Here is a 15,165-nt window from a genome sequence, read left to right on the forward strand (position 1 = left end):
AAATATTTGAATTCTAAAATTTTTCAAATCATTTTTAAATATAAATGATTGTAAAAATTTGGGTATTAATTGAATTGTTCGAAGAATTATTCAGAATAATAAAATTCTCTTTTCATTTTAGTGCTTAATAATTGTCTATGCATAAATTTATTTAGAATGTTTTATGTACAATGAATTCGGAAAAGGTACGCTCCTCGTAATAGTCAAGTATGTAGAAAATTGCATTGTTTGAGCCGTAATTGGAGGTCCAAGTAATGATTAGGTGAATGTGTTGAAGGTCTGTGATCGTTCTTAGCCTACGTTAAAATTAAAACGGACTACATATAAATGCCGTCAAATTAAAATATAAAAGATGAGAAGCCAGCCCTTGAGAGGTTTAAATTGCGACAATGATGACCGGGACCAGCCCTAGAAATCCGCGTCCAGGGTGAACACGTTGTCCAGGGGGTTGCTGACCACTCCCATGCGCTGGTACTCTCCCACCTTCTTCTCAAAAAAGTTGGTCTTTCCGTCCAGCGATATCATCTCCATGAAGTTGAAGGGGTTCTTGGTGTTGTAGATTTTTCCAACGCCCAACTCCACAAGCAAACGATCCGCCACGAACTCTATGTACTGGGACATCAGGTCACAATTCATGCCGATTAAATTAACAGGCAGGGCATCGGTGAGGAACTCCTGCTCAATCGCCACCGCGTCGCGGATGATCTCGATGATGCGCTCACGCTTGGGTCGCTGCACCAGGTGCTGGAACATCAGCACGGCAAAGTCGCAGTGCAAGCCCTCGTCGCGAGAGATAAGCTCGTTGGAGAAGGTCAGTCCAGGCATAAGACCGCGCTTCTTAAGCCAGAAAATAGAGGCGAAGCTGCCGCTGAAAAAGATGCCCTCCACGGCGGCAAAGGCGATGATGCGCTCCCCGAAATTGGCCGACTTAGAGGAAATCCAGGACAGGGCCCAGTCTGCCTTGCGCTTCACAGCCGGCATCGTTTCAATAGCGTTGAACAGGTACTCTCGCTGGTGCGGATCCCGGATGTAAGTGTCGATCAGCACACTGTACATCTCCGAGTGCACGTTCTCCATGGCTATCTGAAAGCCGTAGAAGCAGCGTGCCTCTGTGATCTGCACCTCCTGACTGAAGCGTTCCACCAGATTCTCGTTTACGATGCCATCGGAAGCGGCGAAGAAGGCCAGCACGTGCGAGATGAAATGGCGCTCGTCGTCCTTCAGGCGGTGCCAGTCAGTCAGGTCCTTGGACAAATCCACCTCCTCGACGGTCCAGAAAGAGGCCTCAGCCTGCAAATTAAAATCAAGTTAAAATGTAAATAGATTATTATTACTGTAGAAATTGATAGATTACATTTCATTCATGTACTTTTTAGCTACATATAAAGGCACATCATTCAAAAGGCTGGATCATATTTATACAAACTTTATCTGTAATTGCGTTTGTTTTGTTTTGTAAGAAAGTTTTCGCTCTTGTAAACAACTGTCTTTATTTTGATATTTATAATAAGGGCTATCAGGGGTTTAATGCAATTAAAAAGTAAACGACGTTACAACAAAGCAATTAAATGGCGGGAAATGTAACTGGCTACATAAAGTAGTATAGTGTGTAATCGTTGTGGTGCACTTTCCCGCCAAAAACGAGGGCTAGTGTTGACATTGGGTAACACGATGCAGTGAATCAGCAGAAGGGGAGGGAAGTCGAGAACGGTGGGAGGGGTTGTTTAGCCAAACAACCGAGCTATCATAAAGTGTGATTCATGTAATCAACCACGTTGAGTACGTGACCGGCTTTTGGCGCGCTTTATCTCGAAATGCCCGCCCTTTCGAAATTTTGCCGCCCAAAAAAAACGATTTTCACCACCAATGCAAATGGACAAACTATTGCTGCATGGTATACACACCTTCTTGTACATCTGCCAGATGTCGTGGTACTGGATGGGAAAGATGACGAAGCGTCGGGGATTCTCGCGCAGAAGGGGCTCCAGCGACGGGTCGAAGGGGGTGACGGACTTCTCCGTGAGGGAATTGGCAGACTTGCCGATGCCATTTTCGGCGGAGGACTCCTTGGCCAACTGGCCATTCACCTCGTGGCCAATAGACATCTTGCGAACGTTGTTGGTGCTCTCCGTCAGAATCTTCTTGCTGGGGCTCTGTTAACAACAAAAAACAAAGAAGGCCAACCGAAGCATGAGTATTTTTCCGCTGCGTAGCACTTTTCCTTGGGGAAATCCACACAAACACACTGATCGTCTATGTATAGCTGTGAACTTTCCGAATTTATGTGCGTGTCAATTACCTTAAGCGAGAACTTCTCCATGTTGTCCGCAATGTTTTCCTTGGACGCCATTTGAGATGTTTTTCAATGGTGTATATTTAGCAGGTATTGGCTTCTCTGATTCTCTGGTGAAATTCACTATAACCACGCCGCGTTTTAAGCGTACAGTTCGAAATTTGTGTGGCAAATGATACGGGGACCGCAGCTACTTTGGTTTTTATGCCGGGCGGCAAACTGTTTCGATTTGCCGCCATTTTCGGGGATGGGAAAACTATGGAAAATCAGGGTTGTCGAGAGCTGCAGCTAGATGTTAAGAAATTCAGCGCAATGAAGTTCCGGGTGATATATTTTTTTTTAAACCATTAAAGGCAAGAAGATTTTGTTTAGACTTAAAGAACTCTTACTAATTTTCCTCTCGACTGCACCTATTTTAGGCACTAATTTGAAGTTTAGCCACGCAGCTTCTACGGATGAATAATAATGAATCCATTCCTGAAATGTTATTGTACGCGATGTTTGAAGCGTTGTGACAACCCTAGACTATTTCAGAAATCAACAGCTGTCGGCAAATAGGCCTCACTCAGTGATTTGAGTGAAAAGTGTTGGCCCTTTTGTTGATTATAAGATACAAAAAAAAAGAGAGAGCAAACTTGTATATATTTGGTTGTCAAAAACAATGTCTTAAAAATCTTCTTTTAGTGAATCGTGGATTAATTGGAAATGCAACAGGTGCTTAAGTTACTCAACTCAACAACTTTGAGTGAATTCCATTACAGCACCTTATGTTAATAACAGTATAATAACATAACAGCTGACTGATTATATTTATCGATAGGTAATGAAATTAATCGGGGACTCGTATATTAGTAAACAAATCTGTTTGGTTATAGATTACTTTTAAAACGCTGAAATATGGAAGCCTCTTCTTCGGAACACCACAAACGTCTGGAATACTGTACTACCAGACTAAAATACCGTCAGGGCCGCGAATTAAAAGCGGTCAAGGTGGGATATAAAACCTTGCTTTCTTACTTTTCTATTGAAATTTCAATCATTTGTAGGTTTATACAGTTGCTAGTGAGTCTCGGCATTTGCTGATCTTCGGTGTACCTAGAATAAACCTTCAAGCTAATCTCAAGGCGAAACTGCAGGGATTTGGTAAAGTGCAATCGTGCATTTCCATAACTTCAGAGATGACTTCAAAAAGTATGTTAATCCCTGTTCAAGATCTTTTTTTTACAATGTTCCTTATGTTTTAGTGGAGCTGGAAGCTTTTACAGATGTGTTCGCAGTAAAATTTGAGCGCCTAGAGGTGGCCAGAAGAGCCAAGAAGATGCTTGATGCCCATCAGTTTTATGGTGGAACCTTACACATATCCTACGCTCCAGAACGGGAATCAGTCGAGGAACTTAGGGAGAAGATGCAGCACCGAAGGAATGAGGTGGCTTTTCGTATTCTGAAAAATCAGAACGATCTACCCCAAGTTCCGAAAAAGTGCAGGGAAGACACATGATTACAGGATGTTAACGCTTTATTTAACTTAACTGATTTCAATGAACTTCTAAGGCAGAACGATGTCATTATTATCGACACAGCAGAGTGCTAGTTGCTATCACTCTCTAGCCTCAAATCCCTGTCCGTTCACTTGGCTAACCCTCAATCCTCCTGTACTATTTCTGCTTCGTCCGGCGCAGGTCGTGGTAGTAATTCAACAGGCCGATGCGCTTTGCCCATATCTGTGCTCCATATGTGGCCCAAAAGCTGTCGATTACAGCAGAATTAGTAAGAGAATCGATGATGATTAAAACATACACGCTAAACTTACATGCCAAACATGGCGCCGCCCAAATGCGCTGCATGATCGAAGAACTTCCAGCCCAGCACGACGCCGGCAAAGTCGATGCCCATTAGCACTTTAATACCGGCTCCGGCGGAGAATGTCAATGCGGGCAGAAACAGAATGCTAAGTTGCGTGTCCGGATATTGAGTGCATACATAGGCCAACAGTGTCATTATAGCTCCAGACTAAAGGAAGAGTTTTAAGTTTATAGATACTATATTGAAGAAAGGCTGTCTTACCGCACCCAGGGACATCCCCGCCTGACTCGTGCCCGCCTTGTAGAGCACGCTCATCAGACTGGAGAAGACGCCGGCGCTGAGGTAGACCGCCAAGAATTGCTCTTTGCCCAGTGACAGAACCGCAGCGTTGGCAAAGCTGTGCATCACGTACATATTGGCAAATATGTGCATAGCCGAGTAGTGGCTGAATGTGGACAGGAACATGGGCCAGCAGACGACTCCTGCGAGAAGATCATATATCTTATTAGTTTAAGAATCCATTTGGTTAATAATAGTGCCTGAATAAAAAAGAATCTGACGCAATTAAAAGAAATTCGACAACTTTTTATATAACCAGATGTACCAATTAGTAGAGTATATGGAATAAACGGGGATCCTGTCGACTTGCTCAAATCGTACGAGATACATCTACTTATTCTCAAGTGTGATGTGATTAAAAATATTATTTGATTAAAATATTATTTTTAGGCACTTTTAACAATTGAATGTATCTTATCTGATACATTGTGATAATGGCCAAATTCACAGATATATCAAATCCTAAAGATAAGTTTACATATCTATTCCTTAGTGATTTAAAATACGTCATTTCATATTGGATTTTAGCACTTACTCGCCGCTGGATTAGATGTGAAATAGGTCATCATGGTGCCTTTCAGAGCGGGCACGCGCCACATGGTGAAGGCCACCAAATTGCAGAGTAAGATAGGAGCAAACATCTTGTCTCCAGGCGTCAGTGAGTCCCAGTGTCGTCGGAATTCCTGCTTGAGCTGTGTCCAGTAATCTTTGTCCGCCAGTGAACGACTCTGCCACCAACCAAATCTCGCCTGCCGCGCCTTTTCCAGAATCAGGCTACGTGTGTTCTCGTACTCCAGGATGGTGGCACCCGCAAAACAGCCAACCGTAAACTACAAACGTGAATCAGGGGCTATATGAAAATCCCGGACATAATGATGGACATAATTCAATCTTACTGCTCCCGTGAAGGCCACCGCCTTGATCACATTGTTCACCGGCACCGTGGTGTTCTGCTCCGCAGCCAGAGGCTCCCCACTCGCCGGCTTGAGGTTGCTGCTCTCTTTTCGGTTTCTGTGAAACTGCCGGCATGACCTGGCCGCCGGATGACCAGAGTTTATCCGCAGGATTGGTATATTCACATTAGCATGACATCTGTGGCTGCAAGTTTAAGTTGGGTTACTTCGGATACGGAACTCTGTCGCCGCCCGCTTACTTACGCCACCTGGGGCAGCCAGCTCCGGCAGAGCGCTCGACTCATGAGCATGGTAGTACGGATCTGTGCCAATTTAGCATGAAATATGTGAAATTTGTTTCTATTTTGCTTCGTGGAGAGAAGGGCCCGGAAAATTAAACGTGTGACCAGATTGTGCAAAGCCAAAAATGGCAGGGTTACCGAGTAAATGCGAGAGAGGAGGAACTGGAACTAGTTTTTAATTGATAAATTAACTTTGGATCAAAATAACATAACATAACATAACATTTTTTTAAATATATTAAATATAAACTTTTTTAAATCATTATTTTAAACTAGTTTTCATGTATATATGTTAGCTACCTCAGTAGTTATGTAGTAATAGTCTCAATACCATGATGAAAATTGTACAGCAACCTGCGGTTGGAGTATTCGCTAGGAAATCGATAGCTAACATCGATGTACGATGAAACAACGATTTCTTACATCACTAGACAATTGGCGTTCCAAAAAGCGACAACAACAAAACACGGCTTGGTTATTTTGCTCGGCCAGCGCGCTTTAACACCATTTAGCACGTGTCCGTGGACACCGGACAGGCCAAAGATGTCCAACGGGCGGTACGGGAGATTCGGAGCACTCATCGGTGTCGCCTGCGTGACCAGCACCCACTGCCGCTTTCTGGTGAGAAGGTCCAAAAGCCGAAAACGGCCGCTGACTCAGATTCTATTTCTATAGATTTACTCAACGAAAAATGCCGAGGTCCTGGCCTACCATGAGCTCAAGCTGCGTCAGATTGTCCACCAGGCGGGCTGGATGGAGTACGATCCTGCCGAGATATGGAAGAACACACAGGAGTGCATAGAGGTGCCTAATCACCGGGTTATATCATCATGCGGCACCTAATCTAACTACTTTTGCAGACCGCCTATAAGAACCTTGTTATACTAGAGATCAATCCACATGATATTATTGCCATCGGCATCGTAAATCAACGCGGAACCTCGGTGTTATGGAACAAGGAGACGGGACAGCCACTGCACAATGCCATCGGCTGGTCAGATTGCCGCAGTACTCCCATCCTGAAGGGCCTGCTTCATAATGTTCGGCACAATGTGGACTACGTGAGATATCGCAGTGGCTTGCCCCTAAGCAGCTGTTTCAGTGCCCTAAAGATACGCTGGCTTATGGATCACGTTCCTTCTGTAGCCACGGCCATTGAAGAGAACAAGTGCTTATTCGGCACCTTGGACTCCTGGCTTCTGTGGAACCTCACCGGCGGCGTAGAGACTGGTGTGCACTCTACGGACCTCACCAATGCCCACTACACCTCCCTTTTGAACCTGTCCACAGAGCAGTGGGATCCTAAACTCTGCCAGTTTTTTCGATTGCCCCTGAACATACTGCCACGCATACGATCCAACTCCGAAATCTTCGGCTACGTGCTGGAGGGTCCTTTGCTGGGCATTCCCATAGCGGCCATGATGGGTGAGCAGCCAGCAAGTTTGCTGGGCCAGCTCTGCGTGAAGGCCGGTCAAAATGTCTGCACCCTGGACGATAGCTGTTTCGTGCTCCTTAACACGGGCAGGGAGAAACTGGACTCTGCAAATGGACTGATAACGGGCATAGCGCACAAGCTGGGCGAAAAAGAGGCCACTAACTACACACTTGAGGGAGCCATTTCAAATGCCGGTTCAACTGTGACATGGCTGCGGGATAAACTGCAGATCAATACTGAGATTAATTCCAATGATAATGTGGTGGAGTCTTTGAATACATTCATCGGCGAGAACTCGATGATCTCGTCCTCCTGTTCCTCGTCCATGCTGAATGCCGAGTGTGGACTGGCGGCCAAGAGGTCGGAGATAACGTTTGTGCCGGCATTTCATGGTTTGTACGCTCCTTACTGGCGGCACGATGCCAGGGGCATAATCTTGGGACTTACCAGCCAGACAACAGCGGAAAACATCACCCAAGCTGCTTACGAGGCCACCGGGTTCCAGATCTTTGAAGTCCTACAGGCGTTCAAGCGCGATACACCCAACTGGGACCGCTCCTGCATGCAGCCTGTGCTCACGTTCGGCGGCGATTATGCCGAGAACTCGCATCTGGTGCAGTTCATAGCGGACATCATCGGCTACATGCTGGAGCGGCCGCAGACCACCTCGCCTGCTGGCTTGGGCGTGATGATAACCGCGGGCGTCACGATGAAAGTGGTGTCCCTGAAATATGCCGTAAAAATGTACACCCCGCCCACGGATGTCTTCTCGCCGACAACTACCAAAAATCGTAAGTTGTAATTAGGTAACTGCTACGAAATAACATCTTTCCTTTTTTTATTTTTTTTATTTTTAATCCTGAGTTGTGTGCTCTTCCTACTAATACTTCGCAATTCAAATATACAGAACTATATTCTTTTTCCAGGTCGAGAGCTGCTCTACAGGCGCTGGGATTATGCGGTAAAGAAATGCCTGCACTGGAACAACTACGAGACGTACGAGGCTGATGTCGAGCTGTTTGCTCAGCGAGAACTTGATCCCAATTTGCCTGTTAGGCGTTCTATACCCGGCAGTGTATTTCTGATTTCATCATTTGCTCTGGTCCTCCTGTCTAACTACTTGAAGAACAATCCCCTGAAATAGTAAAAGAAGGAAGCAGTAGGGAAAAGGCAGCTCTATCTAGTCAACCAAACACGTTTAAATGTGTGCATTAAAATTTATTGTTTAGTTTAGCATGTAATCTTATATAGTTCATTTTATATGTATATATAATCCATTTAGTTTTTTGCCCGAGTTGTAGATCAAAATATTTGTGATTCGCGTATATACACCACTACAGATATACAAATTTTCTTAAGCATATGTTCTGATTTGTTAATCATTTAGTTTAAGCTGTGCGTATTTCTTACGCAACCCGAAGACAATTGTTAAAGCTTTAAAGAGTTGAGCACAAAAGAGGGAAATCCTGCATGCGCCATAGATGATAGCCAGGAGAATGTGAAAGCAAACTGTTAAAATTGTGTTTTACAAGTGGAGAAAGCGAAGCACAACTGCCTAGTGTTCGCCAGATGAAATCCATTTGCCGGTTAATTAGCTTGGTGGTCTCCTCCTCGTGGAGAGGCATTCATCACTTGCCTCGGGCCGCAGCTCACCACATTGAATGAAGCTTAAGTTATTGCGCTTATTGTTGACACGCGAATTGTTGAAGGAGCAGCTGTGCCCGTGCATTTCAGCCAGCAGCCAATGTGCACTTGAACTGGTGAAGGAGTGCGATGGGAGCCATGGAGGAGCACCCTCGGCTCTTGTCTCTGTTGCCCTTCGTTGTCGTCCAGCGAAGGGAGTCGCGCCGGTGAGGCACTCTTTCAAATGAGTTTTTATGCACGAGCGTTGCCAAATGCCCTACAGAAATATGAGTGAGGCTAATCATTTGCCATCGCAAGCTGCAACAGAATGTTTAAAGCACGGTACTACTGACTTAGTAAAGGATACTATTATTTACTTAATTATTTATTAAAATTACAGATTGCTTAAAAATATAGGTAATTCATGCTTTTCCCAGAGCTTATGCTGCAAAAGGGATTACTACTACTTGAATTAAATGTTATAGTCAGGAATTTAGATAACTATTGTATTTGGAGAGCAGTAGGACATATAAACTGCCGTTTCTAAGAAAGTATTACTATCATTTAAATGTATAATCGTATATGATGAAAGTTAAAATAAAGCTAGTTGATTATCTAAAATGAAAACGTCGACTTTCGATTTGCTACATAAATTATTTGTCTAAACCATGTAGTGAAAAATGTAGTTGAATATTTTCAGCTCTAGTCGTTATAACCCACAGTACCTCACTGAGATGGTCGGTTATAGCCATGCCGTGAATCTCAGTCACACATTCCCGTCCGCAGTCCGCTGAATTGGTTTGCATTTGTAGACAAAAACGTCGACGGGCGCAGTAAAATGTGAAATTTGTGCAAACAGTGAGACAGTTCCCCCACGAAACTCCTTCAACGGTGGGGAGGTGTGGGGGTGGGGCCCAAGACGCAAGTAAACTCTGCACGTAGTCAATTTAAATAAATTAACACGCTCTTGTGTGGGTGTGTGAGTGTGTATCTGAATGGGCAAGATAAGGAGCGGTGTTCCTTCCGATCAAATCCGCAGGACAAATGCGTTATTCCAGCGTGCCCCACTGTGCTGCAATATGCCAAAATAGCAAGCATTTGACATGCCCACGTAGCGAGCGGGCTATTCTTGGTCGAGGGGAACTGGGTATCGATGTCCTAGCCGGGTGGGTTCCCCTTTCCCTGTTCCCCGTTCTTCGTTCTTCGTTCACCCCGTGCGGTTTGCCCCCGGAGTGGGTGCAATGCTCCTGGGCGGGTGCTTTTTGGCTGTTTTGTGCGACTGCCACAACGCATAAATCTTCAACTTTATGGCATCAATAAATGTCGGGGCGAAGTAATGATTTCGTCAAGTTCTTTGCCATTGTGCAGTCGCCCAAGCCGAGAAATCCTCCCCTCGTCGTTTGCTGCACTCAATGGGGGTTGGTCGTGCTCGAGCTCCTGGGTTTCTGGGTTCCTGGCAGGGATCTGTATAACTGGGTAGATCCTGGATGGCACCAATCGAGCTTCGAAGCTTAAGCCGAAACTGCACAGAAAAAATAAAACCTAAACTTCACTACACAAACACTTTAAAGTCTAACTTGTAATAATATGTATAATTACAGTTGAGTATTAATATGATACCTATAGCCTTGAGAGTTATCTGAAACTATAATAATGATAAACAAATTAAAAACACTTTATTCATGTAAATAAAAACCACTGAAATTCAGTTTAGATATAGAACTCTGCATTGGCCTTGATTAGAAACGTAGCTACCAATTCTCTTGTAAGGTTTTAGTTCTTTGTATTGTACAATCCCATTTTTTGGCTGGGTTTCATACATACATTTGTCTGCCTGTACGGGTTCATTCACCTCCCAAGCCCCAATAATAAATTGTGGGCATGTTGACGCCCACAAGGAGCCAGCGACTGAAAGGCTTCACACATTGGGCGCACAATTTATTTATTGGTCGAAATTTACCAGTAACTCTACGGCCGGAGCCCATCTGCATAAGCGCGATGGAAAATACGGAGCTGGAGGAGCATTGAATAACCTTATCAGCTGGAGCTGGAAAAGGAGCTCCTGCCACTGACAGCAAGTTTTTACGCACTTTTTACGAGGCAACCCACCCAGAAAAACCTCGAAAACCCGCTTTCGCATGGCAGCCCGTCATAAAAATGTCGTAAATTCGCCGAAGCGAAAGTTTTCCAGTGGAGAACTGGGCTCAGAGCTCGGTGCCATCGTAAAAGCCTTAATTAATTTTCTAATCAACATTTTGCCTGCATGTAAATCGTCTAATTTTCCGAGTCCATTTCCAGCCCGCTTGTGTGTAGCATAATTTCAGGCGCTCCTCCCACAGCTCGCAGTACTTTCCGTACCAAAGTATCCAAAGTTGTTAAGCCTTCAGCTCGATTAGTTGGCCGGGCGTCTTGGTTAAGTCGGCGGCGATATGTCAAAGTAAACGCCTATAAAGGCCCAACTACCGGGAAGTGGGCGGTGGATGGGCGGGGCATCCAAACTGGCGCCAGTAGTCAAAAGTAGTCAAAAGTTGCGTGCTCTGCGTTTGGATGATTCTGGACATTGTTTTGGTGGTGTTTACTTAGCTTGTTAGTCGGTCCTTGTTTTTATAGCTGGGTACAGTACAAGAAATATCCAATATTCGCTAACTTAGAGAAAACTAATATTTTTAAATAACTAAAAATGTATATTACTTATAAGTAACCATATTGGATGGGATGGGGGTTGTGGAATCACTGTATCTTCAGAATATAAGTAACTTATGGAACCGTATCTTCATGTCAACCTCAAATCAATTTTAATTTGTAAATTTCTCCGATAATCTTGTTAATATTGCATGCACTCTAAGAAACTGCTGTTCATCATGGTTAACATATTCCGCACGTGATCATGTCGATTTGATAGGTGGTCCATGCTAAAAATTAATGTCCACAAGTAATAGGTACAAAAAGTGTCTAAAAGAATCGTATTCATACCATCTATAATATAGTAGATATAACTTATTGTTGGAAAATTAACCTTTCTATAGATTACTTTATCTGTTGGTAACTTTATGAAATCTTTGTTTGTACGCAGCTGAGTTTATCTGGGGTTTAATTTCTCCAGGTGTTAGTTTGTCTGAGGTTTATTTTTTTATTTGTCCGTAGGTCAGATTGTCCTTATGTTTTTTTTTTATCAGGATGTTGGTTTGTTTGATAATTTAGTAGTCTGGCAATTAATTTGTATGGGCTTCAGTTTGCATGCTGAAATTTTTGGTGGTGGTTTATTTGTCCGCAAATGAATTAATCCGGGGGGTTTTTTTTTACAACATTTTTTTCTGCATATTTTTGCTAGATTTTTAATTATATAATTTTTGTTGGGAAGTATTTAAAATTTCTAAAGTGCTCTCTACTTCATTCATCAAGTGAGTGATTAGTAAGGATACGTTTTCAGTGGCAAGTCTACGAATTACCCCCTCCCAAAACGCCAAATATCACTCATTCGCCCCGTCAGCAGCAGCTCAGTCCTTGCCAATTAAGTGCGGAATTTCGGTTTATTTTTCTTGTGCACAACTGCATGGCACAGCACAAATTAATTTAAATATTTAAAGAGTTTAATTATTTTTTAACTGCCCAACAAGGACGGGCGCAGACAGGGTGGGCAAAATGGAGTAGAAGGAGCAGCAGGAGCAGCAGGAGCAGCAGGAGGCCAAGTGCCATGATCCGGGGCCATAACTGCATGGCAACCTGCGAGGACGACGACAACGGGCAAACAGCCAAGCGTAAACTTAACTGACAAGTGGAGACTTAACTTCCCATAACAAATTGCATTCCAATTGCATGTCGGGAACGCACACATACCCCAGACCCCAGACCCCAGAAGCTCAGCACCAACCCCAACCTCAACCCCTAGAAGCCCACCTTCTGGATGCCGTGGGGCATAAACAAACACACACGAAGTCGCATTCACTCACTGTTCTGGTCCTGCGGCAGGACTTGGTCGTCGTCATTGCTGTTAATTTAAATTGCTTTAAAAACAGCAGGTGCACAGCACACTGAATGGGCGAAATGAGAACAGAAACGAGTTCCATTCAGGGCAAATGGCAACAGGAGCAGCTCCTGGCCAGGACTTTCCTCCTGGAAGCAGCGAGCACAGCCTCTCGAGCTGCCAGCCCTGAGATGCCATGCACGAAATAATCCTAAAGGGTGTGAAAAAGTATGAATGCAGCCAAGAATGCACACCAGATGGGTGGAGTTGGAGGCTGGATGGGTGAAAGGCATGGTATGTTCGCCTGCGGAGGACGCGAGAAATGAGCTGGCTCGCTGTGAAAGGAAAACAAAATTATGCAACTTGAAAATGGGCGACAGACAGACGTGGATGCCTACACCGAACCACACACAATCCCTACTCCTTGGCTGCTCCTCAGTTGCCATCTCAGCTGCAGCGTTCTGTTTTCGTTGCGCGATTGGAGGCGTCTCCGGATCCCAGTTCCATTCACCCACCTCATTCACATGGCTGCCTCCTCTGTGGCTTGGCGCCCACTCGCCCACGAGGTCGTCTCGACGAATGTGCTGGAAAAAAATGTATGGCAGACCGAAACTTATTCTCAAGAATAAGGAACAAAAGACGAAAAAGTTGGATTTAAAGTGGTTTGAACATTTGCAAAGCAGTTGAGTTGCGTAGGCACTAGGCGACAAAGTAGTTACAATTTAAATCCAATGAAAAACTTCTACCAAAAGCACCCAATTTTCCAGAGTGTAAATGTTTATACAGTGCTTCTCCGCAAAAGTGAAATGTTTTGGGTTGCAGTTTCTACTTTGCATTCAATTAAATCCGGACTCGAAGTAATTGCCAAGTAAATACGAAGAGCAAACCAAGACGGCAGTAGACTATAAAAATGCTTGACAAGATAACTTTGCCAGGAGTTTGGGGGCTGCAAAATGAGGGGAAAACTCTGCATTTTTATTATTGATAAAATTTGCTAAGCGACAACTTTTTCCGACCAAAGTTCGAGCGGGTCGTGACAACCCTTTGGCTCCTATTGAACTCATCCTCTTACTCCTACGAATCAGTTTATTAAAATTCAGGACGAGCAGCAGCAGCCGCAGAAAGAGAATCCCGAGGAGTTCCATGAAATTGTATTACCAAAAATATTGAATAGGGGAGCGGAATCGGGTATAAGTGAGGAAGTTGAGATAGGGACTTCCGAGGGCTCCAGCCACATGTGTCGCCTTTAGGGCCCAATCGATGGCTGGGATTGGATGGAAAAGGCAGCTGAGCCCGCGGGTGCCAACTCCTCCTACTCGGATACCCAAGATTCCCCCCGATTACCCAGGAATCCTGTCGCACTGCGGTTCAATTCAATGATTTGTGGTCCTGGCTGCGTCTTAATTTATCCAGCAGCTTGCTCAGCTCACACAAGACAATCGCCGCCTAATGGAGTGGGTTTTGGGAAAGTTTTTAAAATACTTTTCAGTCGGTCTAGAAGTTTTGGCCAAAATCATTTGTATGCGGTGGCGAGTGTACAAGCAAAGTTTCTGCACGGCGGGGAAATAGTTTGGAAAAAGCATTCGCCTTGTAAAAATAAAAGTGCAGAAAGTGAGGGGACAACTACAAGTTAAGGCTACTTATTAAAATCTCCCCTTGGCCCATTGAGCAGTACAAGCACTTGGCATTTCTTTGAGCACATGTGAGCTTACAACTCGCTTTTTTTGGCTGAGCACTTGAGTTGCATTGTCCTTTTGTTCGGATGGCTGCTCGTTTCTGGAAAACGGGTAGAATGCTCGGCCCAAGGACCTTCCTGGCTGCCTGTTGGAATGTGTTGACATAGCGCTAAATTTTTCAGTTACTTTTGTTTGCCCTTCTGCTAGACTTTCTCCGACTTTCGCTCTTGTCTGTGGGTGTGTAGTTAAAGTTTTCCACTCTCTCTGCGGCATATTTGCTTGGGGCAAAGGGCAAAAGCCCGCTTAATGCTCAAGTCAAATATGTTGGAGCGTTAGACTGTGAAAAAGGATTTGCGGCTAATCAAACAATATGAATAAGGCACTGAGGACATAACCCATTAAATTTGGGATGTTTGCCTTACCTGTTCCTTCGTCATTGTTACGGATTGTTATGCTCCTAAAACGGAACTGGATTTAATTTGAGTTAATAAATCAATTTATTTTCCAAAGAGGCAATCTTATTTATCAATGCTTTTGTTATTGTGAGCTTGCTTTAATAATATTTTGTTTGCAATTATCTATAATTATTTCAGAGATTCTTTTCCCCACTCCACGTCCTTGAATTTTCCATTTCACAGCTGACAGTTACCCAACGTTCCATTACCTGTTTTATATGTTTGTCCCCCGCCCACCTCATTGAACTTAAATGCCCCGTGGAAAAGAAAAGTTTGTCCTCAGTTTTCCTTGCGCCTCTCCGTCTCTATCTCCAAGAACCCTCCCATCCACATTCATGTTGGCCGTGTTTCAGCCCACTAACCTGGCTCATTTACCGCTAAT

At 44.2% G+C, this 15,165-nt stretch overlaps 4 protein-coding genes across 5 annotated transcripts; 2 read left to right on the forward strand and 2 right to left on the reverse strand.

Annotated features, from left to right (window-relative positions):
* Positions 1–115: 115 nt before the first annotated feature.
* On the reverse strand, positions 116–2,504 carry LOC120445580 (ribonucleoside-diphosphate reductase subunit M2). The gene is made up of 3 exons (XM_039626071.2): positions 2,300–2,504; positions 1,905–2,153; positions 116–1,290 (listed from the first exon to the last, which is right to left on the reverse strand). Exons 1-3 carry the CDS (start codon positions 2,348–2,350, stop codon positions 409–411), a joined length of 1,182 nt encoding a protein of 393 aa, XP_039482005.1. The 5' UTR covers positions 2,351–2,504; the 3' UTR covers positions 116–408.
* A 146-nt stretch (positions 2,505–2,650) lies between these two features.
* On the forward strand, positions 2,651–3,850 carry LOC120445582 (RNA-binding protein 48). 2 transcript variants are annotated; one of them, XM_039626073.1, is made up of 4 exons: positions 2,651–3,113; positions 3,169–3,283; positions 3,340–3,484; positions 3,538–3,850. In XM_039626073.1, the coding sequence occupies exons 2-4, from the start codon at positions 3,191–3,193 to the stop codon at positions 3,789–3,791; spliced, it is 492 nt and encodes a 163-aa protein (XP_039482007.1). In that variant the 5' UTR covers positions 2,651–3,113; positions 3,169–3,190; the 3' UTR covers positions 3,792–3,850. The 2 variants fall into 2 exon arrangements, with proteins under 2 accessions (XP_039482007.1, XP_039482008.1); XM_039626074.1 differs by having other exon boundaries at positions 2,651–3,007.
* Positions 3,792–5,752, reverse strand: LOC120445581 (presenilins-associated rhomboid-like protein, mitochondrial). The gene is made up of 6 exons (XM_039626072.1): positions 5,593–5,752; positions 5,332–5,533; positions 4,971–5,265; positions 4,358–4,578; positions 4,104–4,303; positions 3,792–4,039 (listed from the first exon to the last, which is right to left on the reverse strand). The coding sequence occupies exons 1-6, from the start codon at positions 5,637–5,639 to the stop codon at positions 3,949–3,951; spliced, it is 1,056 nt and encodes a 351-aa protein (XP_039482006.1). The 5' UTR covers positions 5,640–5,752; the 3' UTR covers positions 3,792–3,948.
* A 287-nt stretch (positions 5,753–6,039) lies between these two features.
* Positions 6,040–8,428, forward strand: LOC120446154 (glycerol kinase). Its single transcript, XM_039626983.1, has 4 exons — positions 6,040–6,251; positions 6,306–6,434; positions 6,491–7,856; positions 7,992–8,428. Exons 1-4 carry the CDS (start codon positions 6,174–6,176, stop codon positions 8,207–8,209), a joined length of 1,791 nt encoding a protein of 596 aa, XP_039482917.1. The 5' UTR covers positions 6,040–6,173; the 3' UTR covers positions 8,210–8,428.
* The last annotated feature ends 6,737 nt before the right edge of the window (positions 8,429–15,165 follow it).

This window comes from Drosophila santomea, chromosome 2R (genome assembly GCF_016746245.2).
Source record: "Drosophila santomea strain STO CAGO 1482 chromosome 2R, Prin_Dsan_1.1, whole genome shotgun sequence".
Classification (NCBI taxonomy): domain Eukaryota; kingdom Metazoa; phylum Arthropoda; class Insecta; order Diptera; family Drosophilidae; genus Drosophila; species Drosophila santomea.

Excerpts from the sequence above, each read along its gene's own strand:
- LOC120445580 (XM_039626071.2), bottom strand. The coding sequence starts at position 2,350 with ATGGCGTCCAAGGAAAACATTGCGGACAACATGGAGAAGTTCTCGCTT. Across the intron at positions 2,154-2,299 it reads TGGAGAAGTTCTCGCTTAAG|AGCCCCAGCAAGAAGATTCT; the intron begins GTAATTGACACG and ends TGTTGTTAACAG. Across the intron at positions 1,291-1,904 it reads TCTGGCAGATGTACAAGAAG|GCTGAGGCCTCTTTCTGGAC; the intron begins GTGTGTATACCA and ends TTTAATTTGCAG.
- LOC120446154 (XM_039626983.1), top strand. The coding sequence starts at position 6,174 with ATGTCCAACGGGCGGTACGGGAGATTCGGAGCACTCATCGGTGTCGCC. Across the intron at positions 6,252-6,305 it reads GCACCCACTGCCGCTTTCTG|ATTTACTCAACGAAAAATGC; the intron begins GTGAGAAGGTCC and ends CTATTTCTATAG. Across the intron at positions 6,435-6,490 it reads ACACACAGGAGTGCATAGAG|ACCGCCTATAAGAACCTTGT; the intron begins GTGCCTAATCAC and ends CTACTTTTGCAG.
- LOC120445581 (XM_039626072.1), bottom strand. The coding sequence starts at position 5,639 with ATGCTCATGAGTCGAGCGCTCTGCCGGAGCTGGCTGCCCCAGGTGGC. Across the intron at positions 5,534-5,592 it reads AGCTGGCTGCCCCAGGTGGC|CCACAGATGTCATGCTAATG; the intron begins GTAAGTAAGCGG and ends TTAAACTTGCAG. Across the intron at positions 4,040-4,103 it reads GGCGGCGCCATGTTTGGCAT|CTTTTGGGCCACATATGGAG; the intron begins GTAAGTTTAGCG and ends TGTAATCGACAG.
- LOC120445582 (XM_039626073.1), top strand. The coding sequence starts at position 3,191 with ATGGAAGCCTCTTCTTCGGAACACCACAAACGTCTGGAATACTGTACT. Across the intron at positions 3,284-3,339 it reads GCGAATTAAAAGCGGTCAAG|GTTTATACAGTTGCTAGTGA; the intron begins GTGGGATATAAA and ends AATCATTTGTAG. Across the intron at positions 3,485-3,537 it reads TTCAGAGATGACTTCAAAAA|TGGAGCTGGAAGCTTTTACA; the intron begins GTATGTTAATCC and ends CTTATGTTTTAG.